This window comes from Eschrichtius robustus, chromosome 3 (genome assembly GCF_028021215.1).
Source record: "Eschrichtius robustus isolate mEscRob2 chromosome 3, mEscRob2.pri, whole genome shotgun sequence".
NCBI classification, from domain to species: Eukaryota; Metazoa; Chordata; class Mammalia; order Artiodactyla; family Eschrichtiidae; genus Eschrichtius; species Eschrichtius robustus.
The window spans coordinates 20,109,092-20,132,564 of NC_090826.1; the positions used below are offsets into that span (position 1 = coordinate 20,109,092).

The following is a 23,473-nucleotide window of genomic DNA, read 5'->3' on the forward strand; positions in this document are numbered from 1 at the left end:
GGACATTAAAGATCATTGAAGAGTGCTTAGTCAAGTTACTTCCCCTCTTTGAGCCTCAGTTTTCTCATCTGAATAATGGGGGTAACACATACATACCATGCAGGTTTGAGGGAAGGTTTAACTGAGCTAATGCAGGGCCTGGCCCATAGTGAGTGCTCAGTAAATGCAGCAATTATTGTTATTATTAAACACAATGATATGAACACGTGTAGAGCATCAGGACAAGTCCTTGCACATAGTTTACACTCAGTAAAGGTACTGACTCCTGCTTTTGAGAATCTGGTTCAACCTCCTGATCATGTGTGAGAGAAAATAAGGCCACAGAAGCTGGTGACTTAGCTCAGGTCATGCAGAAGAGGGGGCAGAAGCGGGTCTAGAGGTTCATAGGCAAGAACCAAAATTATCTTCGCAGAAAACGGCTCTCTCTCTTTGACCCCTGCTGAAAGGGACCTGGTGGGCCAGCAGAAAGCACCAGAGCCACATGGGTGACCCTCCCTTTCCCAGCCTCAGACCCTGCACAGCAGGGGCTGCTGTGACAGATGAGCACAAGGGTCTTAGCTAATGTTCCGAAGGGGACCAGCAAAAGGAAACGGGTGGATGCTTTGAATTAATTCCAGGTTTGCAAAATGGATAACAGTTTGGGCTCTGGAACTAGATAAGCTTGGGTCATATCAGGGCTCTGGCACTTTCCAGCTGTGTGGCTTAGTCTAGTTATTTAATGTCTCTGAGTTTTAATAACAGCCGACATTTATTAAGTATTTACCAAATGCCAACACTGTTTTAACCACTTCACATAAACTATCTCATTTAGCTCTCACAAGCATCCTTCAAGGTGGGTGCTGCTTTTTTTTTTTAATATTATTTATTTATTTGTTTGTTTGCCCCGGGTCTTAGTTGTGGCCGGCGGGCTCCTTAGCTGTGGCATGCAAATTTATAGTTGCAGCGTGCATGTGGGATCTAGTTCCCGGACCAGGGAACGAACCTGGGCCCCCTGCATTGGGAGTGTGGAGTCTTAACCATTGCGCCACCAGGGAAGTCCCGGGTACTGTTATTATCACCATTTTGCAGACAAGAAAACCGAGGCACAGAGGGGTTAAGTAACCTGCTCCAGTTGGTAGAGTTGGGATTTCAACCTAGACGGTCTGCTCTGGAGCCTGTGCCTTGAGCTACCACACTATCTGCCCTCCTGCTTTCCTCATCTATTAAATGGGGAAAATAATCATACCTCTCCTATCAGGTTGCCAGAATCAAACAGTATGAGACACATAATTGCTCAGAATAGTAAAGACTATTTTATCAACAAACATCAACTATGTTCATACATGTACAAATGCCTGGAGAGAGATCTTGAAGGAATTTTTTGCCCCATGGAGATTATCTCTGGGTTTAGGAGAGTTTTATTTTTCAAAAAATTTTCAGTGTTAAAAATTTCTACAGCCAGCATGTGGACAGTAAGTAATTTTTTTTAAAGGAAAAAGCATGGGCTTTGAGGTCAGACAGTTCTGTTTGACTCCACCTCTATCGTTCCCTATTAGGTTAAGCCATATTAAATTGCCAACATTTGACCATTTTGACCTATAAAAATGGCAATTTTTATGTTTCAACCTCTTAGCTGCATGGCCTTGTGGGTTGCTTACTTTCCTCCTCAGCTAAATAAGGGCAATTATCCCCCCCTCGGAGGGTGCTGGGAGAGCCAGAGGAGGTAATGTTTTGTTCAAGAGCTTGGCACCATGCCTGGCACATGGAAAAAGCTCAGTAAATGGTGGTTATTCACCACCAGCACCATCATCACCATCACAGCAATAAGAACTCACCTGGTCTCCACCCTTGGCTCTGATAACAAGGAAGCTCTCATTTCCAGATCTCTCCAAAGCCTCTTCAATTTACATTTAAATTCACTTTCATTGAAAAATACACATACCTAGAATCTTGCACATAGGACTTGGGTGGGTGTTGATGATCCCAGGTCAGTCTGACAAACACCGGGTTATAGGAGACCCGGGCATCTCCACGGGATCTGGGGACTTGGGGAGTGGGTGAGAAGTGGACAATCAGGAGGATTCAACTTCTTTCACCTTTTTTCTCTGACATAAGGGAGGGGGAAGCAATGTTTCCATCTCCTGCTTGCATCCCCATAGGAACGGGGGTGGAATGGGGGTGGGTAGGGCACATTTTGTATAGGGGGTCCTCTTGGGATCCCTCAAATTCCTTCAGGAGCTGAGCAGGAAACTATGTATATAAAGGGTACAATGTGTATTAGGGAGTGGTGAGGGCTATGGCCAATTGGAGACTGCGAACCCCACTTTAGATATTCAAATTCAATCTTTTCTTAAACACTGCTGTTAAAAAACAAACAAACAAACAAACACATCCACCATCTTGCAACAATGCTATATGCAAAGGGTCCAGACTTATCGAAGATTCCATGAGTAGGGGGATGCTTGCCTTTTCCTCTCATTCTACAGAAGGGGACCAGAGACAGCCTGTGACTTACTTAAGGGCACACAGCATGTCAGTAACAGAGCCAAGCTCTGGACTCCTGGTGCAGTGCCCTCCCATCAGGCTGGGCTGTCTCTTGCTCGTTTGCCTGCAACGCACTAAAGGACCTTAGGCAAGTCCCTTGCCCTCTTTGGGTCTCCGTTTCCCTATCTGTAACACATGGGAGTCAGACTTGATACTCTGTAAGGATCTCACCGCTCTGGTGTGTTCAGAGGAGGGGGTCAGTGGGTGGGGAGGGGAAGGGCACCAGGATTACAGCAGACATGAGGCTCTAAAGATAGAAAGTCAGAGGCTCTTGGTTGGGAGCTTTATCAGGCACAGCTGCCACACCTGCTGCCAGGTATAGGCACTCAGGATCCTCCTCCCAAGACCCCACAGTGTCCTTGAGGGTGGGGTTGTGCTTCGGCCAGGGGGATGAAATTAGGGTGGCAGTTTCTGGGAGCTGTTGACAGAGCACATTCACCCCAAACTGGTCAGTAAATCACATTTGATTTCAGGGTCCCTTTACTCTCACCCCCTGCATCCTCCCGTTTCCTCTCCCAGCCTCCCAGGGCTCTGGCCCACCCCTGCTCCTCCCATGTCTCACGACCTGGACCCCAACTTCAGCGCTGGGTCCCAGCTCAGGGCATCCCCACTGGTGTCAGCCTCTGCCTCTCAGACCCTGTGCTGCGCCCCTCATCAGCTGCTGGTCTGATAAGCTAATGATGCTAAGGTGTCCAGGGGTGATAAGGAGAGGATTGCTTCAGGGGCCCCAACAACCGGGCCCCAGAGGGGAGTTTTACATACTGTCTAAGGCAGGCCTTCAGAAGTTTATGAAAGTTCCATGACTTAGAGAAAGTCTAACCTGGGAGTCCTGCAGGACAATAATTACCATCACTGTAACAGCGGGCACATACATGGTGCCCACCACATACCAGGCACTCTTCCAAGTGCCTGCCAGCCTTAACCTTCAACAAGCCCATGCAAGAGGTACTATTTATTATCCCCATTTTACAGATGGGGACAGGGAGGCACAGAGAGGTGCTGTAATTAGCCCAGGTCACACAGCTAGCAAATATTGGTGGCAGAGCTGAATCCTGACTCCCTGGGCTTAACCACTATACCATCCTGCCTCTCCATACATTCTTCAGTCTCCATAGTGTCAAATGAAGAGTGTGGGCCTCTGAGTCAGGTTGTCAGAGTTCAGAGTCTGGCTCTACCTCTGTGTTCCTGCTTGCTAGTCTGTAAAATGGTGTGAAACAATAGCACCTGCTCAGAGGTTTGCTGTGAGTACCGAGCTCTCTGGCTCCTTCGGATTGCTTAGCCTAGCACTGGGTGCACGGTAAGTATTAGTAACTATTATTCCACGCCTGCCACTTGTTAGCTGTGACTTTGGGCAAGACTGTGCCCCCTTCCTTCGGCCTGGCTGCCCCTGGGAGTCTCACTCTGTGTCCCCACCCACCCTAGCCCCTCCCTCTGGCCTGCAGACACTTCAGCATCGTCAGCTCTGAAGCCAGGCCCAGCTTCTGTCCCTCAGGCCCTGGGCTCAGCCTCCACACTGTGCTCCCCACCACTGACTGGGAGGACCTCTGCAGCCCCTGTCAGGGACCATCCACGGAGCCCCATGCTGCCTTCCCCTTCCCCACAGCCTCTCACCCCACCCTCACCCCTGAAGCAGCCTGGGACAAGAAAAAGAGATTGCCCAATCAAAGGGGCAGTCAAGGCTGAGATATAGAAGGTACCAGGGTTTGGGGGTATTTATATGTCACTGGCAAAGCCCCTCTTGTCTTTTAGTAGCTCTGCTTACTGCTTCTAAGGAGTACGGGGGCAATTGGGTGGTAGCCACAGTGCAGGGCCCAGGATGGTCCCCCAATGTGGCAGCTTGCAAGCAGGCTCTGTGTGATAGGTTGTCAGAGTAATGGCCCCCAGTGAATCATGCCTTCCAGTATAGACCCCTCCCACCTGAGTTGAGCCTTGTGATTGGCTTTGGTTAATGGGACATTAGCAAACACGATACAAGCAGAGGCTTGAAAAGCACCTGCGCATTGGGGCTTGCCCTCTCTTACTGTGGTAGCTCATTTGCTGCCATGTGAAAAGTCTGGGCTAGTCTGCTGGAACCACATGGGCTAGCTGCCAGCCAGTACCAACTGACGAACATGCGAATGAGGTTATCTGAGGCCATTCAGCCACAGTCAAACCTCCAGGCTGGAGATGCATAGTGACCCTAGGTAAAACTGACAGAAGAACTGCATCACCAAGTACAGCTAAAACTGCTGAACTATGGAATCATAATCAGGAGCAAGTTAGATGATTTCTGTTTTGAGCCACTAAGGTTGGGGGTGGTTTGTTATGCAGCAATAGATAATGGATGCACTTGCTTCCCCCAAGCATCTCACAGGCACCTGAATCCCAAGCCCAGAATGAACATATCATTGTTCATTTATCCCACAATCTGCCCCTCCCCTTGTGTCTCTCATCTCAGGAATGGGCTCCTCCATCTGCCAAATCTCACATATGAAGCCATCCTTGACTCCTCCCTCGTTTTCACCAAGAACAGCTGATTTTATCTCCTAAATAGCTCTTGAGTCTGACTCTTCACTTCTCCTCTCTTGTCCCTGCCCATTTGGCCTCATCACAGGTCATCCAGGCCAGTGGTCACCAGAGTAGGGATCACACCCCTCAGAAGATGGTCCAGACAATCCACAGGGGCTGCTGGAAGAAGAGATATTAGCACTCTACTTCTATTCATTTTTACTAACAAAATTAAGGAATTAAAGTTTATTCATAATAAAAGATAATACTCTTTATCAGTCTTGGTATGTGTTCATTCTTCTAATCCTTTCGACAACTAAAAAAGTACTATCATCATGTGACAGAGGTTAAAACAGAGGCAGAGAGAGGTTGAGTGATTTGCCCAAGGTCTCACAGCTAAGAAGAGGCAGAGGCAAGATGTGAATCAGTCTAGCTCCAGTAGTCCTCAAACTTCCATGAGCGTTAGAGTCACTTAGAGCGCTTGGTAAAACACAGGTTGCTGGGCCCCACCCTAGAGTTTCAGATCAGTAGGTATGGATGGGGGCCCGGGTATTTCTAACAAGTTCCCAGGGGATTCTGAGGTGGCTAGTCTGGGGACCACATTTTGAGAACCACTAATCTAGGCTCTTCTACCCCTAAAGGCACTTGGTGAAGTCTGCAACTCTGCAAGCATTTAATGTCCAGATGAACCCAGGAGCCTCCTCTCACTTGCTCAGGATGTCAGACAGTTTAGTCTCCTAGCTTCAGAAGGTGTTCTAAGGGAATATTGGGCCACTGAGCACGGGGGTGACATGTGTTTCTCGATATTCATCATGTTGCAACTAACGACAGGGATTTTTTTTTTTTAATTTACCTCTATATTATGGAAAATTTTAAGCATACACAAAAACAGAGTAGCATGATGAACCTCATGTACCCATTCCCAGCTTTGATGATTGTCACATGGGGTCAATCTTGTTTTTATTATCCTTGTTTCCTTTCTTCTTCTTCTTCTTCTTTTTTTTTTTTTTTGGCATGAAGCAGACCCTAGACATCATTCCATTTCAATATACTTCTCTAACAAACAGGGCCCACTATTTGTTAAATTGTTAAACCTGTTTCTAAATAGGTTAAAAACCACCCACTATGCTATTATCACACCTAACAAAACTAACAATAATTTCTGTATATTATATAATATTGATGTTTTTCTCCAGTTTCCAGATTGTCTTAAAAATGTCTTTTTTAAGAATTGGCTGGCTTACATACGACCCAGCAATCCCACTACTGGGCATATACCCTGAGAAAACCATAATTCAAAAAGAGTCATGTACCACAATGTTCATTGCAGCTCTATTTACAATAGCCAGGACATGGAAGCAACCTAAGTGTCCATCGACAGATGAATGGATGAAGAAGATGTGGCACATACATATAATGGAATATTACTCAGCCATAAGAAGAAACGAAATTGAGTTATTTGTATTGAGGTGGATGGACCTAGAGTCTGTCATACAGAGTGAAGTAAGTCAGAAAGAGAAAAACAAATACCGTATGCTAACACATATATATGGAATCTAAAAAAAAAAAATGGTTCTGAAGAACCTAGGGGCAGGACAGGAATAAAGACGCAGATGTAGAGAATGGACTTGAGGACATGGGGAGGGGGAAGGGTAAGCTGGGACGAAGTGAGAGAGTGGCATGGACATATATACACTACCAAATGTAAAATAGATAGTTAGTGGGAAGCAGCCACATAGCACAGGGAGATCAGCTCGGTGCTTTGTGACCACCTCGAAGGGTGGGATAGGGAGGGTGGGAGGGAGACGCAAGAGGGAGGAGATATGGGGATATATGTATACTTATAGCTGATTCACTTTGTTATAAAGCAGAAACTAACCCACCATTGTAAAGCAATTATACTCCAATACAGATGTTTAAAAAAAAAAAAGAATTGGCTGGTTTAAATAACTTATCATTTACAGGGACGGGATTAGATTAAGTGGATTGACAGATTGCCACCTAGTTTTTTTTTTTTTTTTTGCTACCTAGCTTTAAGTCAACTAACCTTCACAAAATGGACTAATGGCTCAAACAACTCCTGCCAAAAAACACAGATTGAAGGCAGAACAATAATGGCAGCCAAACATACAGAAACAAAAGGGCAGAGTGATACTTCTCCTCGTGCAGGCTCTCCGTCAGCCACATTCAGAGTTTAAAAAAAAAAAAGTCAGTCTAATCATATCTGACAAGAAGTCAAGCAAGATAATTTGAAATTGTCAAGAAGACCCCGAGGAATGGATTGCCATCCACTATCATTTATTTATTTATTTATTTATTTATTTGGCTGCATTGGGTCTTCATTGCTGCGTGCGGGCTTTCACTAGTTGCGGCAAGTGGGGGCTACTCTTCATTGCAGTGCGTGGGCTTCTTAATGCAGTGGCTTCTCTTGTTGCAGAGTATCAGCTCTAGGCGCGCAGGCTTCAGTAGTTGTGGCACACGGGCTCAGTTGTGGAGCACGGGCTTAGCTGCTCCGCGGCATGTGGGATCTTCCCGGACCAGGGATTGAACCCGTGTTCCCTGCCTTTGCAGGTGGATTCTTAACCACTGCGCCACCAGGGAAGTCCGCATCCACTATCATTAACAGTAACAATGGGGGCTTCCCTGGTGGCGCAGTGGTTGAGAATCTGCCTGCCAATGCAGGGGACACAGGTTCGAGCCATGGTCTGGGAAGATCCCACATGCCGCGGAGCAACTAGGCCCGTGAGCCACAATTACTGAGCCTGCGCGTCTGGAGCCTGTGCTCTGCAACAAGAGAGGCCGCGATAGTGAAAGGCCCGCGCACCGCGATGAAGAGTGGACCCCGCTTGCCGCAAGGAGAGAAAGCCCTCGCACAGAAACGAAGACCCAACACAGCCAAAAATAAATAAACAAATAAATATTTAAAAAATAGTGTGGGAAAAAAAAAAACAACTTTCCTTTAAAAAAAACCCAAAAAACAGTAACAATGGACCTTGCCCTAAGAGTGACTGACACCATCATGATCAGTAATTTGAAAATATTTTATATTTACTTTTGATTTCTTTCAAATTTTCTCAGTTGTGTACATGTATAATAATGTACAAAATGTATTCATGTAGCAGTACGTATAAATACGGTGCACGCTTGAATAATGGTGCGCATGATCAGAAAAATTTGAAGCCCCCTGGTCCATACTACACTACAGCCTCCACACTGGCCTTCTACCTCAAGTCATGCTCCCTTCCCCATGCCCATGCCAGCCCTGGAATGGCTTTCTCCATAACCCAAACCCAAACTGATCACACTTCTGCTTCCTATTAGATCAAAAGAATGAAAGGCAAACTTCTTATTCAATGCAATGGGTCCGCCACACCCTGCTTCCCTATTTATGCTCCAACAGCACTGCAGTGTTAAACCCCAGATTGGTGCAGTCCGATGAGTGTACACACAACGGTTCCTGCTGCGCTCTCGACCCTCCATTTTCACATGGTAACTCCTACTGAGCCTCCAAGGCCTGGCTGGGCAGTCACTTCTCTCCAGAGGCCTTTCCTGACATAACCATCTCCCTGCCTGGGTTGTGGGCCCTCTACTGTGCTTCCATACAAAGTGAGCATCTGAGGACACTTATATCTATTATATGTTAGCAGCACAGCCTAGGGGTAAAGAAGAGGGACCCTGTACCCAAACGACAAAGTTGAAATATTGGCTCCTACGCCTACTGATTATATGACAAGAGATTCAACCTTATTGTAAAATGGGGTCTTGAAGCATCATGGTTAAGGGCATGGAAACTCAAACCAGGCTGCCTAAGTTTATTTTTTTCCCTTAATTTAGTTTTATTTATTTAATCAATTTAATTTTTCTTTTTAATTTTTTAACTTTTATACTGTAGTATAGTTGATTAACAATGTGTTAGTTTCAGGTATACAGCAAAGTGATTCAGTTATACATATACGTGGATCTATTCTTTTTAAAATTCTTTTCCCATTTAGGTTATTACAGAGTATTGAGCAGAGTTCCCTGTGCTATACAGTAGGTCCTTGTTGGTTACCTATTTTAAATATAAGGCTGACTAAGTTTAAATCTGCTGTGCTATTGCTAGCTGAACAACCTTGGGCAAGTCACTCCATGTCTAAGTGCCTAGTTTCCTCACAAGAACAACGGAGATCATAATAGTACCTGTCTTGTAGAGTTATGGTAAAGCATTTAGAATAGTGCCTGGTACCTAGTAAGTAATCAATAAATATCATCCCTGATTAGCATGCGTTTGGATCTCACATGGTTTGTAATACAGGGTTGAGGGAATGAATGAGTGAATGGATTGAATTACATTGTACCGGATTAAAAAGAATTAAAGTAAATTGAAATGAATTAAAATTGTGCCCAGGCCTCATTTGTCCAGCACTGAGAGCCCTCTCTGGGCTGGCCCATTAAGCAGTGTAGGGACTTCCCTTCCCAAGTTATCTCCTTGTCCTTCTTTCCGCTGCTGAGGGCCCAGGGATGCCTTCCCTTTGCTTCCAGTTAACTAGTTAACATCAATTAGAAACAAGCAAGCACTCAACGAGGCTCAAGTTTCAGCTTTGTCCCAGGGACTTCACTCAAGGAGGCCCTTCCATTATCATAAACAACATATTGACCCACTGATATACTTGAAAACTCATCTCAACTTTTAAAAAAAGCAAAAGCCACACCACTGTGGATGTCTGTCTTGTTTAGAGTTGTTCTCATCACAGTCTATGAATATTTTTAGCTGCATATAAAATAACAACCATCCTACATTCCCCTTCAGCCAGAGCTTATGGCTCTGGATTTGCAGGCAGAAAGCAGACTTCCCAGCCCCTAAGTGAGAGGAAAGCTTCCAAAAGGAGGGTGGTACAGAAATGAGAAAAAGAGACCAAAAAAAGGAAACGAAATCCCCCAAACCTGACAGCAACATGAAATTCATTGCTTTTAAGGAGAGAGAAGCGGGGGTGGGGAAGCAGAGAAGCAGAGAATTGTGAAGACCATTTGGCAAAGGGAATTCTAGGAACACAGAAAAGGAGGCCCCTCCCTCTGCCCTGACAAATCAAGGGAGGCTTCATGGAAGAGGTGATGGTGACACCGGTCCTAAAGAACAGACTGTATTGTTGGCTTGGTCTTTGCGCAACGAATGGAAGAGGATGAGGGAACCCCTTTCCTCGGAGACTTTGTGGAAAGGAGCCCCTAGGCCCCTGGAGGACCACAGACCTCCTCTTCCCCTGTCCCTGCTATTTGCCTCTGTGACCACCTCCCCTCTGGACACTCACCTCGATAGGTCCTCAGGAGCTTCTTCTGTTCCTTTACAGAAGTTTCATAGGAGGTGAAAAAGAAGAAGACGAGAATGAGAGTCACCTCCAGCATAAAGGCCCACAGGGTCAGCGGGCCCCGCACAGACTTTTGGTACTTAGAGCCCATCCTGTGTCCGTCTCTGTGTAGCAGTTCCACCAGCACCGGGCATTACACCTCGGCTCCACACCCACTCGGGGGAGGGATAGGGGAGACACCCGCCCAAGGCCTTATCTCAGGCTGCAAGGCTGGTCCTGCTGGCCTGTCTATGGAGTTAACACAGGAGCAGAGGGGCAGTGACAGGGAGGAGGAAAAAAATGCATTTATTCCAACATTAACTGATTCATTCAATCATTCATTGATTTATTCATTCAACAAGTAGTTGCTACATTCCTACTGCAGGCACTGTGCTCAGTTGAAAAGAGGGCATTCATTCACTCGATCCCCAAACATGAGGATCCTTCTCTACCCCTTACTTCATTTACCTTCACTATATCTTGCAAGAATGGCAAAGAATAGATCAACTCAACACCTCTATTTTACAAATGGGGAAACTAAAGCTCAGATGGGGCTTTGGATTGGCAAAATTTCTCTTTAAAACCTTACCACATGTCAGAGAGGGCACCAAGTGGGCTCTTAAAAAGGATATATTGAATGAATGAATGAATGAATGAAAGCAAAGAGCAATGCTAAGCCCTGGGGAGGACATAGGACCCACAGAGAACTAACTCCTCAGAGCTACACAGTTGAAATTATTTTTATTTGAAACTGTATTTAAATTGACCTGTTTCTAAATCTCTTAAGGACAGGTGGGAGAAAAGAAAAGAGGCTTGGGTCCAGCTCTAGTAAAACCCTGGTGGGAGTCCTGATCCAGCCAGAGACTAAAATTGTCCCCCATTCTGGTCACCTGCTCACAGAGCATCCCAGGACTCTGCCTGGGGCATGAACACTGCAGTGCATTTGAGGATGGCCACCGGCCTTAGCATGCCCAACCCACAATGGAGGACAGTTCCCTGGAATAGGATTTAGGGCACCTGAGATCTAGTTCTGACCCTGCAGCTAACTTTTCCTGTGGCCACATCCATTTGCTCAGCAGAAGATCTAACACATAGTAAGCATGGAGAAAGGGAGGGAGGGAGGAATCAAAGTTTTTTAACTTCTGCACTGGCCAGCCACTGGCCACTGAGTATAGACTGAATTTATGGAAGCCCAGAGACTAAAACTTGGCTGGGAGTAGCAGGGAGGCAGATTTTGGCCCAACATGAGTGGATACTTTATTGACCATTCATGGGGTAGTGAGCACCCTGTCACTGGGGGAATGCAAGCAGAAGCTGATGGTTGCTGGTCAGAGATGTCTGGCATGTGATTCATATCTGGATCAAGGGAGATTTTAATCACCTGGTAGAATCTTGTCTTTTTGTTTTTAGATGAAGAAACTGAGACCCAGAAGGTCACACCCAAGGTCATATAGTCATTGGCATCAGTCACTTCTTGCTCAGCACAGCTTTATTTACAGAAGGGAAAAAATTGAGAATAACCTAAATGTCCAATAGTAGAAGACTGGTTAAGTAAACTACAGGATACACAATCTGGCACCCATATGATGGTTCTGAACATGGGGGGAAATCCAGAGGAAAATGCTTTTAAGGTTTCTCAAAAACGGCACAGAGGATATATTATTTGGTGAAAAAGGAAATTACAGAACAGTGTGTAAGTATGATCCCACTTTTGTAAAATAATAATGACACAGTATGTTAAGACATGCATAGGAAAAAAAAGGCCTGCAAACCACTACCTGGTTACTTTTGCTTTAGGTATTTTCGGGAGCTAAAATTTACTAAGCACTTAGCGTGCTAGGCACTGTCCTAGGCACTTTACATGTATGAACTCAGTTAACTAGCCTGTGAGATGGGACTATTAGCCTTTACTACAACAGAGGAAGCTGAGGCACAGAAAGGTTAGGTGACTCGCCCAAGTTTATGGGACTAGTAAGTAATAGAGCTGGGATTTCAACCCGGGCAGTCTGACTTGTGCACCTGGGTGTTTAACCACTTAACTTTAGCCCAGATAACTTCTAAGTCTTCTTCCACTTCTAAAAGTCTGGGAATGTAGGGTTCTAAGCCTTCTGCTATCTCAACAGTAAATAAGGGAGTAGGTGCCCTGGTCTCTAGAGATTAGCCCTCATGGTCAGCCCTGGTTCTGATTTCTGGTCCTTTTCTGGCCATCAGCACTCTTATGAGCTGGGTTTCCTTAAAGAGGGACTCCCCTGTGAGGGGGATAAGTGAATGTGACCCCTGTTGGCATGGGTCCTGTACCAGCAGGTTGTAAGCCAGGCAGCCCAGGGAAACCAAATGTCAGGCAGATGAACACCAAAGATTTCCAGTCGCTGCCAGCTCCTGTGCCTGGAGCCCCTGATGGTTGTGTTTACCAGCTAGCAAATTCAGTGATGACGGCAGCTGGTTCTCACAGGGGCATCCTAACCCCCTGTGTGTCCTGATCCTGCCTCAGTGAGGGACTGACTGCTTGACAAGAGGGCCAAGCTCCTCAGTGAACAGGAAGGCTTCTTTTATTAAAGGGAGGGGACCCCCCACAGGTGGCCTCTCCCAGAAGATTGGTCAAAAGGGGAGATTTCTGTCTTCCTCTCTAACTCTTGCAAAAGACCCCTGTTTTCTGATGACAGTTCCAGATAGTCTGACTCCAAATCTTCAAGGCAGGGCCCCTAGTACAAAAAAGCACAGGCGATCTAGGCCAGAAATGTCATAAAGCAAATCAAATGTTAATTGTCGACTCTAGGTGGGAGGTGAATGGCTTTTCACTGAACATTTCTTTCAACTTTTTTGGTATATGTTTGAAATTTTTCATAACAAAATGTTGGGGGGAAAAGGTTCTGTGTGCGCCTGCCACTCCCTATGCCAAAAGCACCCCTCCCCCCAGGTATCTGCATGCTCCCACCCTCGCTGACTCAGATCCAAGCAACAGGAGACCAGGGACTTTTGACTGTTGTATCCTCAGCACCTGATGCTTAGTCTATAGTAGGTGCTCAATAAATATCTGTTGACTGAATAACAGCTGCCATTTCTGGAATGCCAAGCAGTGGACCCAGCATTTTGCATACATTATTTCATCTACTCTTCCCCTCAAGCCTGTGAGTACAGGCATCACCACTCTCATTTTACAGATGAGAAAACTACGGCTCAGAGAGGTGATGTGAGCGCCCAAAGTCACAAAGCTAATAAACAGTAGAGTCGGAACCCAACCCACATCCATCTGATGCCATGGCTTGTGCTGTTAACTACTTTGCAATTCTGCCTTCCATTAACTAAACAACTCACAGTCTCAATTTCCTTATGAGTCAAATAAGATGAGCTGCTTTGCTTTCCTCACAGAGTTATTATAAATGTGAGACTATGTAAGCATGCTTGGCAACCTGGGTTTTGGAAATGAAGGTGAGCAAGTGGTGCCATGACTGCGGCCTCCTGTTCTGAGTGACCAGGCTTCCTCCGGGTGTGATGAATCAAGTCAGAGAGACTGCAGCTTTCACATGTAATCATGCGTTTTCTGTAAAAAACAGGACTCTGTGAGAATACTCACCACGCCCTCCTCACCTGAGTCAAGTATTGTAAAACTCAGTCATGAGCAGTGACCAAGGAGGTAGGTAGGCCCTCCATCTCCTCTCTGGAAGCTTGTCCACACCAAGGGTGTGATCCTGCTCTGGGCATGCCTGGTTAAAGTGTGGCTACGTCAATAATTTATTCATTTAACAAACATGAGCTCTGGAGTCAGGCAACATGGGTTCAAATCCTAGCTCTGCAAATTATTAGCTGTGTGACCTTCGGTAAGACTACCAATATCTCTGAGTCTGTTTCTTTACCTGTAAAGTGGAGAAAATCAGGGTCAATCTCACAGGGTGGTTGTGAAGATTAAATGAGGTAATGCACATGAAGTGTCACATGTGTAGAAAACACTCCATAAATGTTAGCATTATTATTATGGCACAAGCTTGGCATGTTTACCACAGAAAACTTCAAAAATGCAAAGGTGCATGAAGCTTACATAAAGCACCCATGATTTCATCATCTCCCCAAACCAGCTCTACTTCTTTGTGTATATATCCTTTCAGATTTTTTTCTATTCATGTGAATTTATGCCTTGTTTCTTCCCCTACGAAAAAGGGATTATATAGCAAATGTTTAGTAACTTGCTTTTTTCATGAACAGAATATCATAAGCGGTTTCCAAGCCAGGAAAAATCTTTCTATAACACTATCATGGTGGATAAGAGCCCAGGCTCTGACACCAGACTGCCTGGGTTTGAATCCTAGCTCTATCACTTACTGTGTGACCTTAGGCAAATGACTTAACTTCTCTGTGCCACAGTTTTCTTTTCTTCTTTTTTTTTTAATAAATGTATTTATTTATTTATTTATTTTTGGCTGTGTTGGGTCTTCGTTGCTGTGTGCGGGCTTTCTCTACTTGCAGCGAGCGGGGGCCACTCCTCGTTGTGGTGCGTGGGCTTCTCACTGTTGTGGCTTCTCTTGTTGCAGAGCATGGGCTCTAGGCACACGGGCTTCAGTAGTTGTGGCACGTGGGCTCAGTAGTTGTGGCTTGCGGGCTCTAGAGCTCAGGCTCAGTAGTTGTGTGTGTCACAGTTTTCTCACCTGTAATATGGCGCCAGTAGTAATCTCTTTGTCATAGGATGGTTGTGAGGATTAGATCAAAATGCATATGATACTTAGAGGAGTGCCTGCACATAGTTAAGTGCTATGTGTCTTCATTCTCCATGGCACACTGATTTCCACAGTAAGGATGTGTGATCATTTGTTTGACCAGCCCCCTTTGTGGGATATCTGGGCTATTTCTAAACTGTTTCTGTTCTAAACATACTATGAACATCATTCATTAACAGGGTTCTCTGGGGGATACAGACACACGTATAGGAGGTGGCCATCCAATGTCTGGATTTTTCTGTGACTCACGTGGGACAGGAACAAAGCTCAAGGCAGCTGGGCCAGCCGTGCCTGGCGGGTTTGAGGGGATCGAAGCTGCTGAAAGAGGTGGGTATGCAATTTCCTCATATGTGAACTAGGGTGTGATGATCTCTCTCCAGGCTATTCTGAGCCAGTCTGAGCTCAGTTGAAGCTCACACGCCAATCCCAACCCCTTGGCCATCAGAAAGTCCCAGGAGAAGAGGAGGAACAGCCTTGAATTCCTGTCTGGCCCTTGGTCTTTTGAATGAGAGCAAATAATTTCCTCTTCCCTGTCTTACTCATCTGTAAAATGGCCACTGCTGATCTCCCCTGCTTCCTGATTGGTGGTGGCAGTGTGGGGAACTGGGGAGCTCTGTGTCAGGCCTCATCTCAGCCCAGTTCTTTGCCCTTAGGATCCCAAAGGGTCCTTTCAGGTTGCAGAGGTGAAAGGCTGAAACTTGGCTAGAGCCAAAGGGGTTTGGGCTATGGTTGGTCCGGAAAATACAGGGTCCAGCTGGGACAGGAGGTGTGAGAGGAAGGGAATGGAGAAGGGCAGACTTACTGTGGCCTGTCCTAGGGCTCTTGACAAGGAGGCCTTTCCCATCATCCCACTCCAGCCAATCATCAGATCAACAATCCTTACCATCAAGAGCCATGTACAGGCACCAGAGCATCAAGGCTTCATATTGCTCAGCTTGTGACTCAAGCCAAATTCCTTTACCATACCAACTGCATGACCTTGTTTTCTCTGAGCCTCGGTTTTCTCATCTGTAAAATGGAGCTAACATGTTCTGCTTCTAAACATAGGGCTTGAAGTGTCTCCAGAGGTGATCTTGGCACAGGGTGGGCGGGTGACTCAACTCCGGACACCAGTGAGTTGACATCTGAATTGCGACTGGAACCCAGACCTCCAGATTGCATCATCTTGGGCCAACCCTGGGATTCTCTCTGCCCTTCCTCTGCTCTCAGATAGTCCGTTGCCCAATAGTAACTCCCAGCCACACACTCCAGTAACACCCAGCCACTCCACACTTCTCCACAGCATGGAATGCCCTTGTCAGGAACCTATTTGATTGCAGGCTAGACAGTGAGCTCCAGAAAGCTGGCATGTGTCCTCAGTGCCTCTCTCATCTTTTCTCTGGATTATTCACCTACCCATTCTGCAGTGTGCCGTGGCACTGTCCTAGACGACAGGGACACAGTGAGGAGTGGAAAAGACCACAGATATGGCCCCTAACCTCACAGAGTTGACTGTCTTAGTCCCTGGCCCAGGTAATCTGGAAACTTGCAGTCATGGAGAGGAGGGCTATTCAGGTCGACGAACCCCATGGAGTCTGGAGCCATGACCTCACCATGTACCTATGCCTTTCAGCCTCCAGTCATACTGATTTAGGTTCTGCCTGTATCCTTCTCCATGAACCAACCTGCCCTGGCAACTTAAGTCTTTTTCTGTGGTTCCAAGCAGAGCATTTCACAATGATGGGCAGCCTTGGTGAAACTTTGAGCTCACAGAGTATGTTATCCTTGGCTGCCCGGTGACACTTTATCAACGTGCTGGAGTAGAGGTGAAGGATGAAAAACAAGTATACTGTTAACAGAAATGACTTGCTGTTACCTACTGCATACCTGGCCCTGAGAGTTCATCATCTGGTAAGCCTTCAAACAAACCTGAGTGAAAAGAGAGGCTCTGAGACATTCAGTAACTTGCCCAAGCTAGTAAGTGGCCAAGCTGGAATTTCAATCCTGGTCTGAAAAAGCAGGTATCCTTGCCATTTTTCTAAACTGCATCTCTACAGGGTATGAATCCAATCCCCAAGAAGCTTTTCATCTAGGTGGATGGACAAGCCTCACCCAAGAAACCACTAGTTAGAAACAATACTGACAGAGATGCTCTCTGTAGGAGTAAAGGCAGGAAGGAGGGAAGATAAGGTTGTACTAATGGGTTTGAGGACAGTGAGTAGATAAGGCTTGCTTGCCTGAGGAGGCCTGGAAAATAGGGGTGGGTCCCCATTGTGACCATCTTTGGATGCCATAATAAAGAGAATGGGTTTTCTCTTTCAGGCACTGGGTGATCCTTGAAGATTTGTGACAGTATAAAGTAAAAGAGCAGCAGTTGAGGATGATGCATTTGGTGTAAATTACAAGTTCCTTCTTGGGGCGGGTTTTTATTTCAGGGGGTGATTACAGGGCAGGGAGAGGTCCACGCATCCCAGGACAAAACAAGACGGCATCTGCTTCCTGTAAGTTTTTAAAATGTGCTGTAAGACCATCTAACTGTCCCACTGTTGGTGAGTGGTTAAGTTGGTACAGCCACTTGACAGGAGATTTTGCAATCATCAGAAATATTTAGGAAGGGTGCATTAATTATAGCATGTAAAAATGCTTGTTAGCCAAAGAACAGAATACAAAATTGAATATCTAATATGATCACTATTCTGCTTAATAATAAAAACAACAGTAATAGTAATAATATATCATCCATGGGGGAAAACTGGAAAGAAAGGGAAAAATATAGAATGCTAACAGTAGTTGTGTTAAGGTGATGAGACCCATGGGTGTTCCCCCCAACCCAGCCAACTGTGCTACATTTCCCCAGTTTTCTTTAATGACATGCATTCCTCTTTTCGACATACATTCATCTTTTTCTTACTCTTAAAAAATTTTTTTGCTGTCTTTTCTAATTGTTATTTTGCCATACCTACTTTGCAGGGGTAAATGAACAAATAGATGCAGAGCACCTAGCACGGTTCTTGGCACAAAATCGGGGCTCTAGGAATGTTAGGTGAGAAGGGTCGCTGGCCCGGCATCCCCGCAGCTCCAGACCTCCGCCCGGGGGCAGAGACGCTCCCGAAGCCGACGCTCGCCGGGTCCAGCAGGCGCGGTGCCCGCAAAACCCGCCGCCTTGCCCGCCCTGCGTACGTGGAGCCCCGGCCGCACCGCCCCACACACCCCCTGCAACCTCGCGCGACGTCGCGCGCACCCACGGCCCCGCCCCCTGTGACACCACCTCTAGGAGGCAGGACTGCAGCGGCCCCGCCCCGCGCCTCCTCCGATAGGCCGCCGCGCTGTCACCACGTCGCGGGAAGCTGGCAGGGTGTGTGTGTGTGTGCGCGCGCGGTTTGCTTTGTCATTCGTACCCCCGTCGCTGGCAGGCGCGGCCGGCTTGGTCGAGCATTCCAGACTCCGCAGGAAAGGCCCCCGGCGCCTCCCGGATGAGAAGGGTGCTGTGAGCCCCTTACATAATGATGCGACTGACTGGAGCACAGTTCAGCCCAGATACGCACATGCCGCAAACCCAGGCCTCGCGATTTCATAGGGTGCTAGTGATAGCCTACAATGAAAACAGTACCGTATGCTCTAATGTGGATTATAATACAATGAAATGCAATCCAGTAATAATGAAATGTTCCTTCGCAACAAGGCATAATATAGGATGTTATATTTATAGGGCCTATTTATAAGCCTCTATTTAACTCTTTTCTGATAGGCTCGGACTCGGGCCCAGACACCGTAATGATTGGCGCACTCTTCTGTCCTTCAAAGAGGCGGGTTCTAGAGTCCGTTTTGCCACAGCGGGCCCTGGGATTGGCCGGCAGCGGCATAGCGGCGCCTTCGATTGGCCCCGAAGGCCGTCCGTCGGAGCGGAGGAGGCGGGGCAGGCGGCTGGCTGGTGCTGGGGCGGGCGGGCCCCGGAATTGTCATTTCTTTGTTTCCGAAGGCGGAGGAAGCGCTGAGCCCACACCTCCTCGTCCCACCCCCTCCCCCCCGGGTGCTGGCTCCATGTCTGTGTGACCGGCCCCAGGGGTAGAGTCCAGGCCCGACGCGGGGCGGGCCGGCGGCGGCGGCGGCGGCTGAGGTGAGAGGCGGCGGCGGCGCGGGCACCCGGCCCCCCAGCGGGAGGATGAAGCGGCGGAACGCCGACTGCAGTAAGCTCCGCCGCCCCCTAAAGCGGAACCGGATCACCGAGGGCATCTACGGCAGGTGAGCGGCGGCGCCCCCGCCTCCGCCGGCGCGGGCCCCGCGGCCCCCGGCCGTCTCTGGAGGGGCCGAGCCCCGTTATGTAACCCCGACTAGGCCTCACGCCCTTGCCGGGGGCTCCCCGGAGGAGCGCTGCCCATGGGGCCCCGGGCGGCCCGCCGGGGTCCGCCCCGAGGGCGCGGGGCGTGGCGAGGGCCGCCGGCCGGGCTGGCAGGGCGCGGTGGGCGCGGGCTGAGGGAGCCGCCGCGCCGCCGTTGGGACTGTCCGGGCCCCGCCGAGGGGGAGGGGCGGTGACCCCCTCCCCATCCGCGCCGCCGGGCCCTCGGGGCTGCTCTAGGGGCTGACGGGCCTCCGCTGGTCCCCCAGCCCGCTCCGGCCCGGGAGTCGCCGGCCTGAGTCGGGAGGCGCGTAGACCATATGCACTGGTGCGGGGGAAGGCTGACAAAGTTGGGAGCAGACAGTGGCCCCGCGGTCCCTCTGCGGACTGGGCAGGTGGCCACGTTGCCCCCTTTCGCCTTTTACTTATCTTATGGGATCTCAAACTTGGCACCGAGGGCTGAAGACGATACCCCCAAATCATGGCCTGTGGCCCCGCTCCAGACTCAGAAGGAGTGATGATCATTTTCTCCGCAGCATTATTTTGACAATTCCAAGCAGATAGTTTTCTTCGACCCCTTTAAAAAGGATTTTCTCCAAACTCGCGTGGTTTGTTGTTGTTGTTTTTAGTTTGTTTTAATCCTCCAAAAACAAAGTAGTGTCCCTTTAAATAGAAATTGAATTCAGGACTGAGGAGTAGAAGGACAACAGGTTCATGGGGCAACTTAGTGAGAATCCCAGCTTCCCTAAGCAACATTTGTGTAGGACTGTTATTTTCTGGTTCTCACAATGTTAATTCTGAATGGTACCTGCCTTGATAAAGAAATGATTTCAGAGAAGTAATTAGTTTACAAAGGAGAATTCTCAGGATGTGCCTATAAGCTTAATTGAGTCCTGGTGGTGTTTTACAGTTTAGCTCTTCTAGCTGTGGGACTTAGAGAAATACGTGAGGTAGCTGATAACACCCAAGTTGCCTTAGCATAGCTGTACACCTTGCACATGCTACTGTTTACACATTTAGAATGATTCCTTTCCACAAGCAGCTGACCGATGTAAACATTGGGTGTTTTTTTTATTTCAAGCTTAAAAGGGTTAAGAAGTCAGTTGAAGTAAAAAGTTTTTAGATATATCCTTATGTAATGAGCCATAGATCATAGGAAGAGTTCATTCATTACACAAATATATGTACTATGTGCCAGGCCCTGTTCTAGCTAGTAAGGGTGCAGCAGTGAGTAAAACAGGCCAAAATCCATGCTGAATTAATCAAACCTGGCCATTTAAACTAAAACTGTAAAAGCAAAAACCATTTTTCCTACAGATTTAATGGGTGGGGGAAAGTTCTCTTCAAGTTACACACACTATAATTCTTGAATAAAGGAAGGGTTTTCCCCCTGACTATTGAAAAAGATATGAACAATTTAATATTAATAGTGACACAAGAATAGAAAAAGCGTATTAAACAGAGTTGGTAAAGCAAGGACAACCGTGCCATTTGAATGGCTGCTATTTACAGTAACATATGATGATGTACTTCTGTTTATAGTGAGAAGATTGGGAATCCCATATTGTTTACATGTTTTCTGTTGTATTTCAACTTCTCTGGTATTTGAGCAAATATGCCCAGTTTAGTACCTGCCCCATAGTAACCACTCAATCAGTGTGCATCAATGTGAAGAAGTGAATTTATTGTCTAATGAAGGTCTATTATTTTACTGATGAACTTTTGGAATTTGAATTTTCTTACCCTAAAGGTTAATAGTAAATGCCCTATGCAAGTTATTCAGAGTTTCATCTGTAAAAGTTTAAAAAACCAACAGTACTTCAGCTCTCAAATATATTTACTCTTCTCTATTTGGCATTCTTTAAGTTAAAAGTTAATAAAAAACTTAAATATATTTCTACTTTCTTTTCTCTTGGAGCATCATATATCACATGAGCGTTTCAATTCACTTATCTGTTTCTTAGTTTATATTATGGAGTATTATGGTCTGAAGAACAAGACCATAGTGTTGGGGGGTTTTTTTTGCAATTTTGTTTTTAAAAAGATTTAGAAAATTTCCAGTTATTTCTAAAGCAGACAGAATGAGTGGGCTAGTTACAAATTAGGTGTCTGAGGATTTGTGAGTATCAAATTTCTGTTAATCATCACATTTAAGTCTACACTAAATTGTTTTTCACACCATTGCCCATTTTGTTTCTCAATGTCTGGCCAATTTTTGTCTCACTAAATAGAGAGCTTTGTTTTTTTCTCAGGCTCTGTTGACAGTTTTGATAACCACTACCTACTGTTTCACAGCATAACTTTTCATGGACTTATTATTTTCGTGTTCTCAGTCTGCACAGCTCTCTGAGCTTGGCGTAGCAAGGAGGCAGCTGTGGTGAAGAGAGCGCTGGACTGGGAGTGTCAGGAGACCTAGGTTCAGACTCAGTGTCCCAGCTCTGCCATGTGGGATAGGCAGGGCATCCACCGCTTTGAGCCCCTGTTCTCTCACCTGTCGAGTGAGTTTTGAGGACTGAGAGAAAATAATGTACAGTTTGTGAAACTCTGTAAATTCTATCATGCAAACATTATTTAGCATGTAGTTGTTATCGCAGTTTACCATATTTGTTTTATTTTTAAGGAGTCAGGAAAGACCATAAGGTTTGGTACAACTATCAAACAAAAGTTGAGTAGTCAAAACAAGGGGTCAGTTTCTGCTTGGTCTTGCTGAAAAAAAATCCTGTTGCTGAGATGCTTTTAATCATGGGCTCCAATCCAGCAACTGTAACTGAGGTGATTGTCAAATGATATCATTATTGTCATTATAATGGCTGTGGTAGAATTCTGTTTCAGGGGCAAGGTAGATGGAAAATGGATTTTAACATTATGTTAATATTACCTACATTTATATATATGCCCGTCATTTGAAAACTGAAATGTATAGAAATACGTTATTCTGGTCAAGTTAGTAATCAAAAATAAGAGAAAGGAAATAGGAATGGTGATTATTTTCTTTTATGTTATTATGAGCTAAAATCAATGTCATTTTCAAAAAATCTGAGCCAGTATAGAGCCTGACAGAGAATAGGAATTCAGTCCTCAGTAAATGTTGAGCAAGTGAATTAGTAAATAAATGAATATAAGCCAATCCATTCTATTCATTTAAGAACCTGCGTTGTTTTGGTAATTATGGAGGATACAAGATAAGACATGGTTCCTTGTCTTCCAGGAGTTTACAGTCTAGGAGGCCATAATAATGCCCTCTTAAATTTGTACAGTGGTTTTGAGGTTCCAAAGAACTTTGAGTTCTGTTCAAGTAAAAATATTTTAGTTGAATTAAATTTTCGCTTGCTGTTTTAGTGGTTCACCTGATGGATTAACAATTTTGCCCCGTACTATTTTATGATGAAGTACACAGTTGCCACTATGTGAGGGAATATGTATTTTCTAACTGAAATGAAATAGATAGGAAAGTACTTTGGAAATTATGGAAAAAAGTTATTAATAAGAGAAAGTAAAATGAATAACTCTACCTAACTATAACATTTCAGAGGTCCTCGGGTTTTAGGGCAGTGACTCTCTCCCTGTGTCTGCCTTCACACACGCACCAGACGCTCCCAAAAGTAATATCTCATTACTCCATGCACTGATTCTCCAGGTGAAGTGGGGTTGGAGTGCTATGTAGATTTTAAAAAGCGTAAGGGAATTCTGGGTGGTTCATTCACCTTTCATCTTGCCAGGCTCCCTACTCCCCTCTGAGAATTAATGATTTTATAGTAGGAAGATGAGGAGATAAGGTGTGGTGAGTAGAAGACAGAGGCAGACACATTTATGTTTAAAGTCTCTGCAGTTAAAATTGTTCCTTACCCAAGTAAGTAATATAAGAATTTTAAGTAAGGCAGGTGTTTTAAGCTTCAGGAAATTATTTTATAGCTTTGTTACTGGTGGTTGAAGGAAGCACTCCTTCACTGGTGGATTTATGGATACTTCCTGTCATGGTGTGCTGGGTTCTCCTTGTAGTATGTTGCCTGAAGTTTAAGCAGTGTAGTACTGTACCTGACTTTTACATTTTAGGACTCGGGACTTCCTGGTATATACAGTACCTTTTCCCATCCTTATTTCAGAGAGGAGTTTTCTGG

General features: G+C 46.0%; 2 protein-coding genes across 3 annotated transcripts in view; one reads left to right on the forward strand and one right to left on the reverse strand.

Annotated features, from left to right (window-relative positions):
* RHCE (Rh blood group CcEe antigens) overlaps positions 1–10,443 on the reverse strand; it is a 35,624-nt gene extending 25,181 nt beyond the window's left edge. For both annotated transcript variants that reach the window (XM_068537795.1, XM_068537794.1), the window contains exon 1: positions 10,296–10,443. In XM_068537795.1, coding sequence (XP_068393896.1) covers positions 10,296–10,443 — 148 coding nt within the window. The remainder of the gene's footprint in view (positions 1–10,295) is intronic.
* Positions 10,444–18,991: 8,548 nt separating this feature from the next.
* Positions 18,992–23,473, forward strand: part of MACO1 (macoilin 1) — a 56,449-nt gene continuing 51,967 nt past the window's right edge. The window contains exon 1 of the mRNA XM_068539190.1: positions 18,992–19,261. Coding sequence (XP_068395291.1) covers positions 19,182–19,261 — 80 coding nt within the window. The 5' untranslated portion in view covers positions 18,992–19,181. The remainder of the gene's footprint in view (positions 19,262–23,473) is intronic.